A 14,913-nucleotide genomic window follows, 5' to 3' on the forward strand; every position below is an offset into this window, starting at 1 on the left:
ACAGATACACACGAAAGCTAAATAGTAAATAAATAAATAAATATAACATAACAAGTTCTATGTTGTTAGCAACCACCTTTTTTTTTCTGTAAAGGGTGCACAAAACCTGTAAAAAAAACCTTTTTATTTTTTTCTTTTTTTGGTCGTCTGTCTGTCTAGAAGGTAAAAAAAGAAAAGAGAAACATGCACGTGCCTCTCTTTGATTGATTTATTCCGCGTTCTAGAGATAAGAGAAAAAATATTTAACTATGATGGTACTGCATATACGGCATCCCAAAAATTAATAAAATAAAAAAAAGATTCTCTTTTTTTTTTTTTTTTTGTCGTCTAAAATTGAATGTGTGTAACAAACAGAACAATCTGACTCTTTACACTATCGATTGATAGTTTTTTATATTTCCATCTCTCTGTAGACGAAATCAAATCAAATCAAATCAAATCAAATCAAATTAGAAGATTGTGGTGATCTATTGTACTCTGTATGGGCATCCTTCCACATCCTTTCTTTTCATTCTTTACATCTCGTCAAACCATGAATCGTAACTGTAACTGTAACTGTAACTGTTTGATTGATTGATTGACGGCGCGGCAGTTTAATTATAAACTTTTACTTTGCTATCTACATACAAAAATTATTAATAGTTATTACTACCATTATGACTACTATAAGTTTATCTGCCGAGAATTATCTCTCTCTCTCTCTCCCTCCCCTGTTTCAAAATAAAATGTATTATAGTTTCTTTTCTCTCTTTACAATCTATAAGTATATCAATTTCATTTCAATTTCATCTATCAATCATATATAAAACAATCTGCATCATTCCTATTTCGAGGATCCTATGACATTGTATTGTTGCTCTCAACCCATCCTGTCATATCATATCCTATCCCTCTATCCTGTCATAACCTCCTTACTTTTGCTCCATTGTAATCTTGAGATTTTTTGCCTCATTTATCTCTCAAATTAACAATACAAAAAAAAATGCGCTTTACAATTTTAATTCTTTTTTTTTTTATCTAAGGCGGGACAAATATTATTTTGAAATTTAATTATCAAAATTATTTTTCCTTTTTTTTTTTTTTTTTTCCGCTTATAAAAAAAAAAGAAATTTTCAAAAAATATCAATTTAATTTAATTTCTTTTTTTTTGTTTTTTCCTTTAATTTTGTAATTTACTAAAAATAGATTATATTAATTAGTTAATTAATGTTATAGCCTTATCCTTTCCTCTTTCCTTCTCTGCTCTTCTCTTCCCTTCACATACCTTAATCCTACAAACAGTTATAGCCTACTGTGGTAGCGGGATTTGGGCTTTTGAATTAGGAAATTAATAAAAATTTTCACATCCATCCATCATCATCTTGTTCAAATTAGTTGCAGTTAAATATGTATCAAATTAGAATAGATAATGACCGTAAGTAGAAAGTAATTACCCTCATACGATGTAGGTATGTATGTATGTATATCGGATATACACTACCTTCTCATTCAAAGACCTCATCGCACCCATGCCTTTTTATTCTCTTATGTTACGAAAGGAACCTTAATAATGAACCGTCTCACTCTTTCTATCTCAATCCCACCTCCCTCTCAAAAATATTTAAAGGAAAAATAAAAAGGCACCGCTAAAATTACTTTACTCGGACCTCAATCTCATTACAGAAAAAATTCCTTCTTTTCTCCCTCGCTCATTGTCCTAATGTGACTGCATATAACGTTCTATCCATGAGTTACGAGTTAATTCATTCACTCCGGAAACTTATATTCGGTTAGTATAGAAGACCGGAATTACCATAAACCTAATTTACCAATATAACCATACAACATCTAAAACCAAAATTTAACAATTCCATTTCAGATTTAAATGAAGGGAGTAATTTCTTATTATTTTCAATGTAATAGGTTAAATTCTGCCATTTAGCACATTCTTGTTCAAAAACCTTATTATCTGTTTCACTGCAAGTTGATATACTCTTGTATGGATCGAAGAAGTCTTTGAATAAAGTGGCAATAGTTTCAGATTGATTATTTATGGTGGTGATAATTTGTTCAAAACTTCTATGATACTTCAGTAAACTAATAATCTTTTTATTCAATAGGTTCAAGTTCTGTTCTAAATCATCAAACTCTTCATCTATAGTAAATGAATCATTACCATATTTCATTTTCTGTTTTAAATATTGTGGAGTTCGTTTTATTTGATTCCAATCAATATGTTCTATACTTGTCGTCTTGATAGATACATCGGCAATCTTCAATTGTTTAGATACCAACCCAGATATTTGATTGATTGAACCCTCTATATTCATGGTGGAGTCTATTCTATGAAATCAATGTTATGGCGGTTAAACATTAAAACCATAAGTTATATGATTTTGTTATTCTAAAATATTTCTGTATAAATTAGCTTGGTAGCTCAGTAAAAAAAAAGAATAGACTGACCGTCATATTTTTACAGCCAAACTTTTTCTTCTTAAAGCAAAAAACATCATCATAATACATCAATCAATCCATCTTCAATGTCTCTTAAGGTTAACGAAAGTGTTGGTAATAAGTATGGGGAATCAACGTTGGAACCGGAAACATTTGCGGATATTGTATCATGCTTGAAAAGTGATAAGTTCAAAATTGATTCACCTCAATTAAATGATGAAATTACTGATGAGTTATTGTTAGCCTTTAGACAATCAATCGAAGGAAATATTACGAATGATCCCATTAGAGATTATACGTTTGATTGGGAGAGACTTGGTGAATGTTATACTTTCGTATTTGATGACTACATTAAGAACATAGAGTTGATCAATCAAGAAACGGCTGAATGTGATGAAGTAGGTAATACTTGATCTAATAAAACCTAATCAATCTAAAAATACTAACAAATTATAGGAACGTCGTAAATGGACAGCTGATTGTTTCAAAAATGACGAGGAATCCAGCATTGAAAGGTATGATATATACTATAATTATTTATTGACTTATGTTCAATACTAACATTTCAAAATAATAGAATAAATAAATCTGAACAATGGATTAGTCTTAAAGAAGTTCAATTACATCAAATGAAACAACAAATTAAGAATACCATTGATTTAATTAAAGGTGAAGTTCAAAAATTTAAATCTTTAACTACATATGAGTAATATCTTACTGTGTCTAATTTCTGCTAATATATTATTTGTTACCATATTTAAACTTATTTCCACACTATTTAGTGGTCTGTATTTCAAATATTCATCGTTCTCTTTAAGAGTGATATTTATTTACATTATTTAGAGCAATTTTTAAACCCACCTTTACATTGCTTTGGCAGTTAGATTATAATTGAAAGCACAGTGGTCATGTAATAGTTTCGTCCTACTGACTAAAAGTATCGTGGGGAAAGTTTATTTAAAGTCGTCTTTTGCTTCACATTAATTTCGTAGTACCAAAAACCAGTAAAAAGGTATCACGAATTTCGAAAATCAAATTACTTTCTTCTCTTAAGCTCTATTGGTCACAATATGCTGATTGTGACCAATATTTCAATTCATCAATGACGGGAATATCTGGACAGGTTTTGAATTACATGAAATTAGGTATATATATCATTAAAGTACTATATTGAAAGTTTAAGAATAATAATATTCTGCTTGTAGATTGCACTATTAAGTAAGAAAATATTTCCTATTTTTATCATCGGCGGTTAAAAAAGAGTAAGCAGCATTTTACATATATCTAACATATTTCATCAATAAGCACTCATTATTTATAAAGGTATCTCTTCATCATCATCATGACTTACTTGATAGATAAGGCATGTGCCTTTTACTGCAGAGTATTAGCAGAAGGAAATTATACTGATGTTGATTCATTAGCACAATGTGATTACGATATTATGCGAAACAACGAGGATAAGTTAGACTTTGAAAGTTTAAGTGATCAAGAAAAATTGGAGTTACTAGAATATCTTCCCAATGATAATAAATATGATGAAAAATTTAAGATTGAACGTCAAAAGTTAGTGTTTATGATTTTAAATTTCGATATGACAACAAATAGACAGAAATATATTGATATCGATTATAAATATATTGATAGTTACGGATTTCCCGATGATGTTGCCGAAATTTTGGAAGAAGGAACTGCAAATATATTTACCTTTTTGAGTACCAAGAAGTTTGAGAAGAAATATTATAAGTCAGTTGTTAGGCTATTTAAAAACATCTTCTATTTGGGTGTCATGTTTAATGTGCCCTTCCCGATTACAATATTGCAGCCAACCACTTCCACAGCAAATGAAGTAATTCCATCGTCAAATTATCAACTGCGATCCTTATTTGAGAAATATGCTGAAATATACCCCTTGTTAGATACAAGTACTACCGATTTCGTTGAAAATTTGAAAGAAAAGTTCCATCTAAGAATTAGTCAATTGTTAGGTATAGTTTCAAGACCGACATTTCCGAGGTCTGAAGACATAGTCAGTGAAAGAGATCTTGTAAAAGCAGTTACATCTGCTTATTTAGATCCAATGTTGGACACTATTAAACGGAATTCTAAGGTTAATATGCTGTTAAGAGAAGAATTGGTCACGAGGAAGGGAGAGTATTTTGTCAAGCCAGATGTCGTACTTAAAACTGATAAGAAAAATATCCCCGTTGAAGTAAAGAGGAAAGGCCTCTTTTCTTCGTTAAAGAATATAAAAGAATTGTTTCCAATTGCAGCCGAAGATGATGTTAAACTAATAGAAAGCAATAAATTTGCCCGAGGATGGATAAACCAATTAGCACATCAGTGCCTCTTTGGCAACTCCAACCTTGGATTTGCATTAGACAACTATGGCATATTTGCATTCCAAATTAACCTGGCCTTTCCTCTCCGTACTGTCATTAAAAATGAAGTGTGTATCAAATTGGCGTCAATTGCCATAAATGGGGTCAATTCAAGAGAGACCAAGCAAACAATTGGCTTCATTTTTTTAGCTGCTACGTTCGTCTATTCGGAAGATTTTGAAAACGATACAATGCTTAGTGTATGCTTGAATGATTTAACTTTAACATCTCAACAAGAAGCTGAGGTATTGAAAAGTAGGTACAAATTTACAGAGCAGATGTGGATGAGTCGTTTTCGGGATTTTAAGTCACTGGGAAGAGGTGCTAATACAAAATACATTAACAATCAACATGAAGAAATAGAACTTCCAATTGAACAATACAAGCTACTTAGAGAGAGGCGTTTTTTTGAAAATTTGAAATTTGAAGAATTTGAAATTGTGAAAAGGTTAACTGGAGTAGAAAAATACACAAGATTTGCAAGTGTTTACTTGGTGAAACACCGACTTTCGCCTGACCTCATGATCCTCAAAATCTACGATGCTAACAGATCTAGACGCCTGAAAAGATCAACTTCGGGGGAAGAATTCTACGCAACGGTAAATAATATGCTTTTGATGTATTCCAGAGAGCTTTTGGCTTACACGACATTAAGAGGTTTGTCGACATCAGCCATAGGAGAAAGGCCAATATCAAAGGAAAGCGAGTCCTCAGAAATTGCAGTCATACCTTCCATGGTTCATAATATACCGAACTTAATAAGTACAGGATATATAAGGGCCGATGGGATAAATCAACCAGCAGGAAATTTTTTATTGTTAACGTATATTCAAAATGATTTCAAGAATAATACATTTACTGAAGAAGAGAAGATTGAAATCAGAAAAAAATGTCGATCAGCTTTAAAAAAAATTCACGAGAAAGGCTTGGTCCATGGAGATATACACCCTGGAAATATCCTCTACCAAAGAGCTAATAATAGGGTGTATTTCATTGATTTCGGATACACCACATATGCTCGTGATGGTATTTGCAAGAGAAGTCTTGTAGGCACAATGTCAAAGGAAGAGGCGTGGAAATATGATGAACGGATGCTCGAAATAGCTGTCAATAAAATATTTGAAGGGGAAGCTGCAAATGATATTTTATAGTTGTATATAAAATTTATATTTCATCTGGAAAATACTGTATATTTGCTGTATATTTATAAAATATTTATCATCAGTAGAAAGAAAAAGAAGAAACAGCAGTGATACCCAACCAAATTATAACCATTTTACAATTCTGGGAATCTTATCAAAGGTTACCAGTCTGCCTTATTAAAGCTGACAATGGTACTGAGTTTCACCTATTGAATACCAAATACCAACGTATGACCACTCCCACCTACTCTCCTCAACACAATGGGAGAGCAGAAAGAGCGGTGGGCAAGGTTAAACAAATAACCAGAACTTTGCTTAATCACATACCAGAATTTTTAAAGCCATATTTAACCCCATACGCCATTATCCATGCCACGGAGTTAATGAATCGATGGTACCATACATCAATTCAGGATACTCCTCTCCATCAGTTTCTAGGTCGAACACCAACCAATATTACATTTCCATATTTTGCAGAAGATATATTATTATTTCTTCCAAAGAAAGAAATTACCAAAGCAATTTATCTTGGGTACCGAAATCTCCATTCTACTCATTTATTTCTATTAGTAAGTGAACCTAAGATAGTAGTCCATTCAAATTTTAGACCACTTCGTACTACCACATTCATTCATCAAATTCCACATCATATACTTAACGGCCTAAAACCAGAAGATCCATTAAATCCATTGATACCACTAATACAACAAATAAATTACCAGAATACGAAACTGGCTGCAAAATTGCAACCCAGTATTGATATTCAAAGTATACCAAAAGATAACCAAAATATACCATATTCCAATACCATATCTCATATTCCCCAAAACATTCTCACTGCTAAATCACGTGATATAACTCACTCAACCAAAAATACACTTGCAACAGTTCAATAGAATTTACCTTCTGAAAGTGGAGGGAATGTCCTAATGTGACTGCATATAACGTTCTATCCATGAGTTACGAGTTAATTCATTCACTCCGGAAACTTATATTCGGTTACTATTGAGTATAGAAGACCGGAATTACCATAAACCTAATTTACCAATATAACCATACAACATCTAAAACCATAAGTGTATATTGGTAAAAAGGACTGACTGAACAAGTTCCGTCTTGTCCGATACAGCTAATAGCACTATATAATGAGTAGTATCTGCTCATATCATCCATATTTAGTTATAATAAAAGCATCAAGTATAGTTATAAATATAATAGTAGTAACTAGCTGTAACTCATGTATTTAATTTAGGGAAGGAGAGGAGGTTTAGTGGAGGGACCAAACCAAACCCCCTGATGATCATCTTTTTTAGTGGGGGATAATTTCAGTTAATAATAATAATAATGAAAAAAAAACGATCAAATAATATAAACCGACCATCATGAAACCGTCCAATGTAATCCCTTAATACGGACAAAAGCTTAATTCTTCAAACATGTTCTGATTTGTTTTATGTTATAGACTTACTTGACTTGGGGTGGGGGGTCGGTATCATCTCCATGCGAGATGAAGCGAGATAGTGGCACGAAAAATAAAATAAAAATACCCGTAACTGTCTCCCCTAAAAAAATCTCTTCCCTAAGCCAAAAGAAATCCATCCTTCATTAAAGCGAGCGAGAAGTCGAGGAAACATCAATTTTTTCCCCTAGTGGCCGTGGTGACAAGTCGCGCCAGATTTTTTTCTTTTTTCACTGCTTCGAGACAGAAAAAGACCATTAAAGTAAAAAACAAGGAATGAATGTGAATGTGAATGTGAATGTGCTACCATGTAACGTTGTACATAATTTGACATATATATTAATTTTTATTTTGAATTACATAGATAAATATATATACACTTATATGATATTTTGAGTTACTTCCGGAATTCGAACTTGAGCCGTGGTTGATCCTTGTTCAGATTCATCAATCTCAGATTCATCTTCTTCTTGTTGGTGTCGATCTTGATCTTTCTTTCCGTCTTCGTCTTCTTCATCTTCATTAATGTCAAATATCATATCTTGATCATTATTGCCGTCATTACTTTTGGTGGTGTCATTATTATTTTCTTCTCCATCATCGTCATCCTCGTCATCATCGTCGTCATCCTCATCATCCTCATCTTCATCTTCATCATCTTCTTTATCTTCATCCTCATCCTCATCCTCGTCATCCTCTTCTTCCTCTGCAAGTCCTTCTTCTAATCTCTTCCTTTCAAGTTTAATGATGGTAATTCTCTTCTTCACAATATCAACAATATCAATCCATTCTCTCATACCTCCCATTCCAATATCACCACAAACCAAAACTTTCTCAACTGGTTTCAACACTTCAATACCAAAATCAGGTGATTCAATATATCTGATTTGTTTAGCTGTTATAGGATGAGTATACATAAAAGTATTCATGGCAGGAGCTACCAAGATTGGTTTTTTAATACTAGGATTCCAACTTCTTATAATTGACGTTAATAAATTATCCGAAATCCCATTCGAGATTTTAGCAAGGGTATTAGCTGACAATGGAGCTATTAACATTATATCAGCCCATCTTCTTAATTCATTATGAAGAATCATCTTATCGAATGGATTATGTTTCTTCTTATTATTGATATTGTTGATACTATTGGGATTAAGATTATTATTATTATTATTATTATTGGAAGTCATGGTGGTTTCAGTTTGTTGATCAAATTCTTTAATATAATTCCCCCATTCATCTTCATCTCTCCAAATTTTAACATTTTTATTTATTTTTAATCCTTTAAGAAAAAATGATGCACTTTTAGTAACGATTAATTGTATACTAATTTTCAGATTTCCATAAATTTGAAAAAATTTATCAATAATTAACGGGATTTTTATCGTTGCCACTGACCCAGTACATCCTAATAAAATATGAATCTTTCCATCATCTTCTTTTGATAAATATTGTTGAAATGGAACTGGGGGGCCAACTGGTGATGCCACGATGGTTTTATTAGATGATCTTTTTAATGATGGTTTTCGAGATGGATTTTGAGAATTGGTAGCTGATTCAGATCCACTATTGAGAGAATCAATTGTTTTAGATCCATTAATATTAATAGGGATACTACTATTGATGGGTATAGGAGGGATGGTACTAGTGGCTGTGGTAGGTTGACTTTTATGTTCAATAGAAGGTGACATAGGAGGTGGAGATGGAGATATTTGTTTTGATCTATGAATAGGTTCACGAGCAGAATGTTGAGGTTGAATTTGAGATTCAAATGAAAAACTTGTTTTAAGTATAGTAGGAGCTATTTCTGATCTTAATGAAGTATTTGAATTTGAATTAGATGAAGCATTACTGATAGCTGAAGTATTAATATTACTTAGTACTTTACTAGGAGTTGTAATGGCAGTTGTAGTAGTAACTGCTGAAGTAGCAGATGATGATGACGGTTGAGGTTGAATTTGAGGAAATACCGATTTAGGTAAGAAACTAAGGGCTTCATTACTAGTAGAATTCTTTCGATTAGTTATACTGGCTTTTCTGGATGGAGTTGAACTTTGTAATTGATTGGGAGTTATATTTTCTTGATTTGTAACATTTACATTTGATGGTTTTGAACTAATTGTAAAACGACGAGTACGTTCTTGATTTTCCAAATCCCCAAAGGAAACAGATTGAACTGTTTTCAAAGGTGGAGTTGGATCTGTATTAGTAGTAGGACTAGGTGATGCTGCATTAGCTGTGGTAGTACTACTAGTTGTATTAAGGTTTGGGTTAGGTGAAGATTGAGAACTTGGTGATTGATTACTCATGATGGGTAGGTTGAATCAAGGTGGGGGGGAGTGATCAAATAGGTGATTAAAGGATTGAATGATTCAAATGATAAGATGTGATATGATCTCTTTAGTCCGTCTAATCATATATCCTCCTATGGTGTTTGATGTCGTGTTGTTGTATGTCTTGATAAATTAAAATGGAAAGATTTTACCTTCAAATTTATAATTACCCAAAAAAGTACACACTGACAGACACAGACAGACAGACAGAAAAAAACTGGCGACTCAAAAATAAGAATTGATCTCTTCTTCTTTTCTTCTAACTAATCAAAAAATTACCGCAATTTTTTTTTCTTTTTAGAATTTTTAGTTAAACCCAAAAAAGCCCACCACTAATACTAATTTTATAACTTTAATATGATAAAGTCAAGTATATATATATACTGTTTAAGTAAGTGTAGAGAGAAATATAAATGCAGAATTAATGTAGTATATGGGTTTAAAATTCAATTTAAAATTGGTTAAAGGGGTTGGATAACTCGTAGATATATTTTAAGTCGATGATGTCATAAATTGTAAACTTAACAACTGGTATAGGTAAACAACAAATAACAATCCTTAAAACTGACACACACACACATATACACATTTTATGTTAACAAATCGTATTAATTTCATTTAACTACCACATTCGATGATACTTTGTTAAGTGGTGTTCTTTTGGTAACAATGTGGAGAAAGTTATAACGTAAAAGATTTACGAAGCAAGCTCTATTTCTTAGCTTAATATAGTTTTTGTATGCGACATATTCACGACACACCCATACGACATTTTTATCACTCCAACTTAACAACAAAACAGAATTATGAATTTTTCAATACAGAGTAGATCAAACTACAAAACTACAAGTCGATTAATCAACCAATCAATCAATCAATCATGAATATTCGTCAACAACTAACTCAATTGTTAACAGTGGCATATGTATTCACCTCTGCCTTCGTATTATGGAAAACCTTATCAATCATAACCAACTCTCATTCTCCAATTGTTGTCGTATTATCAGGTTCAATGGAACCAGCATTTCAAAGAGGTGATATATTATTCTTATGGAATAGAGATTCTTATGCCAAAGTCGGTGATATAGTAGTATATGAAATCAAAGGTAAATCAATCCCAATCGTTCATCGTGTGTTAAGAGAACATCATTCTCAAGATTTTGAAAAACAATTATTATTAACTAAGGGGGATAATAATCCAATTGATGATTTAGGTTTATATGCTAAAAAACAAATGTATTTAAATCAAAAAACTGATTTGGTTGGAACTGTTAAAGGGTATTTACCAAAATTAGGTTATGTTACTATTTTAATAAGTGAAAATGTTTATTTTAAATATGGTTTACTTGGTTTAATGGCGGTTTCATCTCTTTTTTCAAATGATTCATAAGTTTATTTCTCGCATCTTCTCCTTCTAACTTATATATATATATATATATATATAGAAAATATAATGTCTAATTAATGATTCTAATTAAGTATTAGCAGATTAAGATGTAGTAATTACTTTACAGGGAAGGAAAAAAAAATTGCAAAAAAAGATAATGAAGGATGCGAGGTTCGAACTCGCGCGGACACCGTCCAACAGATCTTAAGTCTGCCGCCTTAGACCACTCGGCCAACCCTCCAATTTCTAAAAACAAATTGACCAGGTTTGTGACAGACATACAAATCATATCAAAATTTTTAAAATTAAAAAAATTAAATTGGTCCAATTTCAGTTTAACTTCATATTTAAGTTTATCTATCGATGTGTATCTATTAGTAGTAACTCTTGAGTTCGTTCAATCAAATAAATTAAAGTGGATAGGTAAATTAATATACAATTTATATTTATACGCTACCATTTGATCTGAATTTAACATGAATATTTAGATTAAAGATATATTTATTATTATTATAAAATTATAAGGTATTATTTTTTCAATTCGAATGGAAGCTCTTATTAAACTTGCATTATTAACCAAGTCAATATACAAAATGAGTAAGTAGAAGTACCAAAAGAATATACAAGCCTTATGTTTAAACCATTTAAAACACTCTTCACATTCGGGATATTTTGTATTCAGATCTTGTGGAGTGGATAAACGAGATTTAATGAATCTAAGGTCTGTAGTGATATCTTCAAAGAGCTTTATTAATTCAGATTTGTCAACTGCAGCTTCATTTACTCTTGTTGAATTGGGAGAATGTTGGTTAGATGTAACATCACGTTGGTATTCAGGGGGGTTGCCAATAGACATATTATCAAATGAATTAGAAATAACAGTAGAAAAACAGAACTTTAAAAATGAAGTGCTGTTATAAAATCGTACATTTGCAGCATAAAATCCTATTATTTTTTTGTTGCACCCACTCATGTAAATTAGTATTATGTTAATTCTTCTGTTTATTAGTCATTTCCAAAGCTTGTTAAATTTATACAAAAATGTCATCACCTCCATCGTATGCCTCCGCAGTGAGAAGTCTGCTTGTGGTGTCACCCACACCAGTCGAAATTGAAATGCAAAATATTCCTTTAAAAAGGGTTGCAAGAACTATTCAAAAGTGCTAAAGGGATAAAAACAATACTTGACAGTTTGAAAACTGAAATTGTGAAAAATGATAACTTAGATATAAATATGTCTTGTTTTCACTATAAATGTGATAAATGCCACTTTGAAGTTATAATCAATATTACCTTATCTTTGGGAGCACTTGCAATGACTTTCTGTGCATTTGTGATGCTTTGGCCCAATAAATCTGGCTAATCTATTAATTGAATAACTCTTAAATAGGTTTTTCAAACTTCAAAGAAATATCTCGTTTAAGTTGATTTGATATGTTTTTTAGCTAAAGGAAAGTAATTATAAATAATATAGATATATGTACATGTTATTCCAAAGTAAACAACTAATATGAAAATCCTATCTTTAAAACGTAGTCTACATTCGTCACATTTGGGGAATCTTATTTGAAGACTGTCTGGAATTTGAAGTCGAGTTTCAACGTATTTGAGATCTTTAGTAATATCATCAAAGAGATTTTTAAATTCAGCTATTCCGAATTGATGGCTTCAGTTGTTCTTGTTGAATTTGGTGAGCTTTTCAGTGTAAATGATTTACTTTGATCTGTAGAACGGCTACCAACAGACATATTTTCAGGTAATTTATAAATATCAAAGGAAAAGAATATAATACTAGTCGAAGAAAAGTTACAAAGATAAAATGGTGCTACATAACACAATTTATTTTTGTTGCAAATTTTATTATGTTCATATTTCTATTTTCAAGATAGACTTCACCGTTATATACTTTTATATCGCTGCAAATATAAATTCATCATCGCCTCCTTATAATATGCCTAGAACACCCCAAAAATCAATTGCTATTGAAATGAAGGATATTCTATTAACTCCAGAAGAAGAGTTAGTAGAACTTATAAAGATTGCTTATAGCACAAAAAGTACACTTAATAGTTTAAAAGCTGAAATCTCAAAGCAAGATAACTTAGATGTTAACCTCTGGAGATTTCACTATAGATGTGATAAATGTGACCTTCAAAATATAACTGTCCCTTTAATAGGCCTAGGAACAATCTTCATGCTTATTTTCTTTTTCGTATTATTCATCAATGTTGTATGAATAATGGTAGGATTATTTCTGGTGCATAAATATGTTTTCATAATGTTAATTTCTATTATTTTAAAAATTTAATGTTATGAAGTTAACTAAATGAAATTTGAACAATTTAAGAGATTGCGTATACGATAGACTTCATTTAAGCTAGGAATGTTAGTTAAAATGATAAATATGGCATATGTTATACATTAAATACAATAAAGATCTATTTATTCATTACCAATATATGTAGCTAGCAAAATGAAAAGACATAATGAAACTAAAAAGTTTGAATACTATCAATTGTATAATGTTTTATGTTTTCAACTAGAATCCTATTTCAATTAGTCTAATTGTCTCTTGTAGTATAGTAATAAATAATCGAAGACACATAGAAAGATAAAAAGAACAAAGCCAGAAATAGCCCTAAAATCCAAAAGGCATCAGTATTACTACACTGATCACATTTGGGGTATTTTATTTGAGGATTTTTAGGAATATATATTCTAGATTTAGCCAATGAAAGTTCGTTCTTAATACCATTAATTATTTTTGTTAACTGAACTATATCGACGGTTTCATTTGCTTTTGATGAATTTGATGAACTTTCCAACGCAGATGCATTACCTTGCTCAGTCGAACCACCTCCGAAAGACATATTAATAGATAACTTTGATGTATCAGAAGAAAAGACTATACTATTAGTAGAAGAGAAATTTTGAAATAAACTGATAAATAGAGTAATATGTGGTAGCATAACATAACGTTTGATGCGTAGAATACTTTTGTAGCTTTATTCTGTTTATATATTTAATTTCAAACTTTCTATATTAATAACTTATTTGGGAATCTTCTTTTTCAAAGACTTCAACATGGTTCAAAGTATGGATACACCACCACCTTCTTATTGTCCTCCAAAAGTAGGTCTGCTGAGACAACATCAAGCAGAAGCTGAAATTGAAATGCAGAATATTTTATTAACTCATGATGAAAAATTAAAAGCACTACTTAAAAGTGCCCTTAGCGTACAGAGTTCACTTGGGTCTTTAAAAGTTGATATTGAAGCAAAGGATACTTTAGATATAGATGTTACAAAATATTACTATACATGTGATTCATGTCACATTCGAAATAAAACTATATATTTATTACTTACAACAATTGCTTTATTGGGTTTCTTTTGGGTTTTAACGATTATATTGTTTTGTGTATAAAGGTTGGTGACTCCATATGGTATAAATCTTTTTCTTAGTTGACAAGGGTGTTCCAAGATAATTTTTACAAATATGAATATATTTAGTGGGTTTAGATAGATGATAGTCTTTGTTTTGGAGCTGTAATTATAAGGATAGTCATTTATTATATATTTCAATATAAAATACTATAAAGAAGTTCAAAAATTATAATCACTAAATAACAAGAAAGTTAAAATAGGATAATCTCAGCTTAAGTTTCTTCTAAAACATCAAATAATGATTAAACTTTACAATGATTTAATGATATTAAAAATTACCTATATGATCTTGTCAAATTCTGAAAAAAACAAGGTAAACCATAAGAAAATAA

General features: G+C 31.0%; 9 protein-coding genes and 1 non-coding gene across 10 annotated transcripts; 5 read left to right on the forward strand and 5 right to left on the reverse strand. All coding sequences in view use genetic code 12, as the record gives it.

Annotated features, from left to right (window-relative positions):
• Nucleotides 1-1,799: 1,799 nt before the first annotated feature.
• On the reverse strand, nucleotides 1,800-2,309 carry DFJ63DRAFT_337684 (uncharacterized protein; the record flags this gene model as incomplete). The annotated part of the gene is made up of 1 exon (XM_064908590.1): nucleotides 1,800-2,309. The coding sequence occupies one exon, from the start codon at nucleotides 2,307-2,309 to the stop codon at nucleotides 1,800-1,802; it is 510 nt and encodes a 169-aa protein (XP_064759690.1).
• Nucleotides 2,310-2,519: 210 nt separating this feature from the next.
• On the forward strand, nucleotides 2,520-3,143 carry DFJ63DRAFT_337685 (uncharacterized protein; the record flags this gene model as incomplete). Its single annotated transcript, XM_064908591.1, has 3 exons — nucleotides 2,520-2,831; nucleotides 2,890-2,948; nucleotides 3,011-3,143. The coding sequence occupies 3 exons, from the start codon at nucleotides 2,520-2,522 to the stop codon at nucleotides 3,141-3,143; spliced, it is 504 nt and encodes a 167-aa protein (XP_064759691.1).
• A 632-nt stretch (nucleotides 3,144-3,775) lies between these two features.
• DFJ63DRAFT_315603 (uncharacterized protein) lies at nucleotides 3,776-5,965 on the forward strand (the record flags this gene model as incomplete). The annotated part of the gene is made up of 1 exon (XM_064906577.1): nucleotides 3,776-5,965. One exon carries the CDS (start codon nucleotides 3,776-3,778, stop codon nucleotides 5,963-5,965), a length of 2,190 nt encoding a protein of 729 aa, XP_064759692.1.
• Nucleotides 5,966-6,186: 221 nt separating this feature from the next.
• DFJ63DRAFT_315604 (uncharacterized protein) lies at nucleotides 6,187-6,852 on the forward strand (the record flags this gene model as incomplete). The annotated part of the gene is made up of 1 exon (XM_064906578.1): nucleotides 6,187-6,852. One exon carries the CDS (start codon nucleotides 6,187-6,189, stop codon nucleotides 6,850-6,852), a length of 666 nt encoding a protein of 221 aa, XP_064759693.1.
• Nucleotides 6,853-7,324: 472 nt separating this feature from the next.
• Nucleotides 7,325-10,176, reverse strand: DFJ63DRAFT_248653 (phosphopantothenoylcysteine decarboxylase complex subunit). Its single transcript, XM_064904385.1, has one exon. It carries the CDS (start codon nucleotides 9,722-9,724, stop codon nucleotides 7,796-7,798), a length of 1,929 nt encoding a protein of 642 aa, XP_064759694.1. The 5' UTR covers nucleotides 9,725-10,176; the 3' UTR covers nucleotides 7,325-7,795.
• A 452-nt stretch (nucleotides 10,177-10,628) lies between these two features.
• Nucleotides 10,629-11,138, forward strand: DFJ63DRAFT_315606 (signal peptidase complex catalytic subunit; the record flags this gene model as incomplete). Its single annotated transcript, XM_064906579.1, has 1 exon — nucleotides 10,629-11,138. The coding sequence occupies one exon, from the start codon at nucleotides 10,629-10,631 to the stop codon at nucleotides 11,136-11,138; it is 510 nt and encodes a 169-aa protein (XP_064759695.1).
• A 155-nt stretch (nucleotides 11,139-11,293) lies between these two features.
• DFJ63DRAFT_t129 lies at nucleotides 11,294-11,376 on the reverse strand. Its single transcript has one exon. It is a non-coding gene; the product is annotated as a tRNA-Leu (tRNA).
• Nucleotides 11,377-11,619: 243 nt separating this feature from the next.
• On the reverse strand, nucleotides 11,620-12,108 carry DFJ63DRAFT_315607 (uncharacterized protein; the record flags this gene model as incomplete). The annotated part of the gene is made up of 1 exon (XM_064906580.1): nucleotides 11,620-12,108. One exon carries the CDS (start codon nucleotides 12,106-12,108, stop codon nucleotides 11,620-11,622), a length of 489 nt encoding a protein of 162 aa, XP_064759696.1.
• Nucleotides 12,109-13,696: 1,588 nt separating this feature from the next.
• Nucleotides 13,697-14,104, reverse strand: DFJ63DRAFT_315608 (uncharacterized protein; the record flags this gene model as incomplete). Its single annotated transcript, XM_064906581.1, has 1 exon — nucleotides 13,697-14,104. The coding sequence occupies one exon, from the start codon at nucleotides 14,102-14,104 to the stop codon at nucleotides 13,697-13,699; it is 408 nt and encodes a 135-aa protein (XP_064759697.1).
• A 115-nt stretch (nucleotides 14,105-14,219) lies between these two features.
• Nucleotides 14,220-14,561, forward strand: DFJ63DRAFT_315609 (uncharacterized protein; the record flags this gene model as incomplete). Its single annotated transcript, XM_064906582.1, has 1 exon — nucleotides 14,220-14,561. The coding sequence occupies one exon, from the start codon at nucleotides 14,220-14,222 to the stop codon at nucleotides 14,559-14,561; it is 342 nt and encodes a 113-aa protein (XP_064759698.1).
• Between the last annotated feature and the right edge of the window lie 352 nt (nucleotides 14,562-14,913).

The sequence above is a fragment of the Scheffersomyces coipomensis genome (assembly GCF_036884675.1).
Source record: "Scheffersomyces coipomensis strain NRRL Y-17651 chromosome Unknown DFJ63scaffold_8, whole genome shotgun sequence".
NCBI lineage: Eukaryota > Fungi > Ascomycota > Pichiomycetes > Serinales > Debaryomycetaceae > Scheffersomyces > Scheffersomyces coipomensis.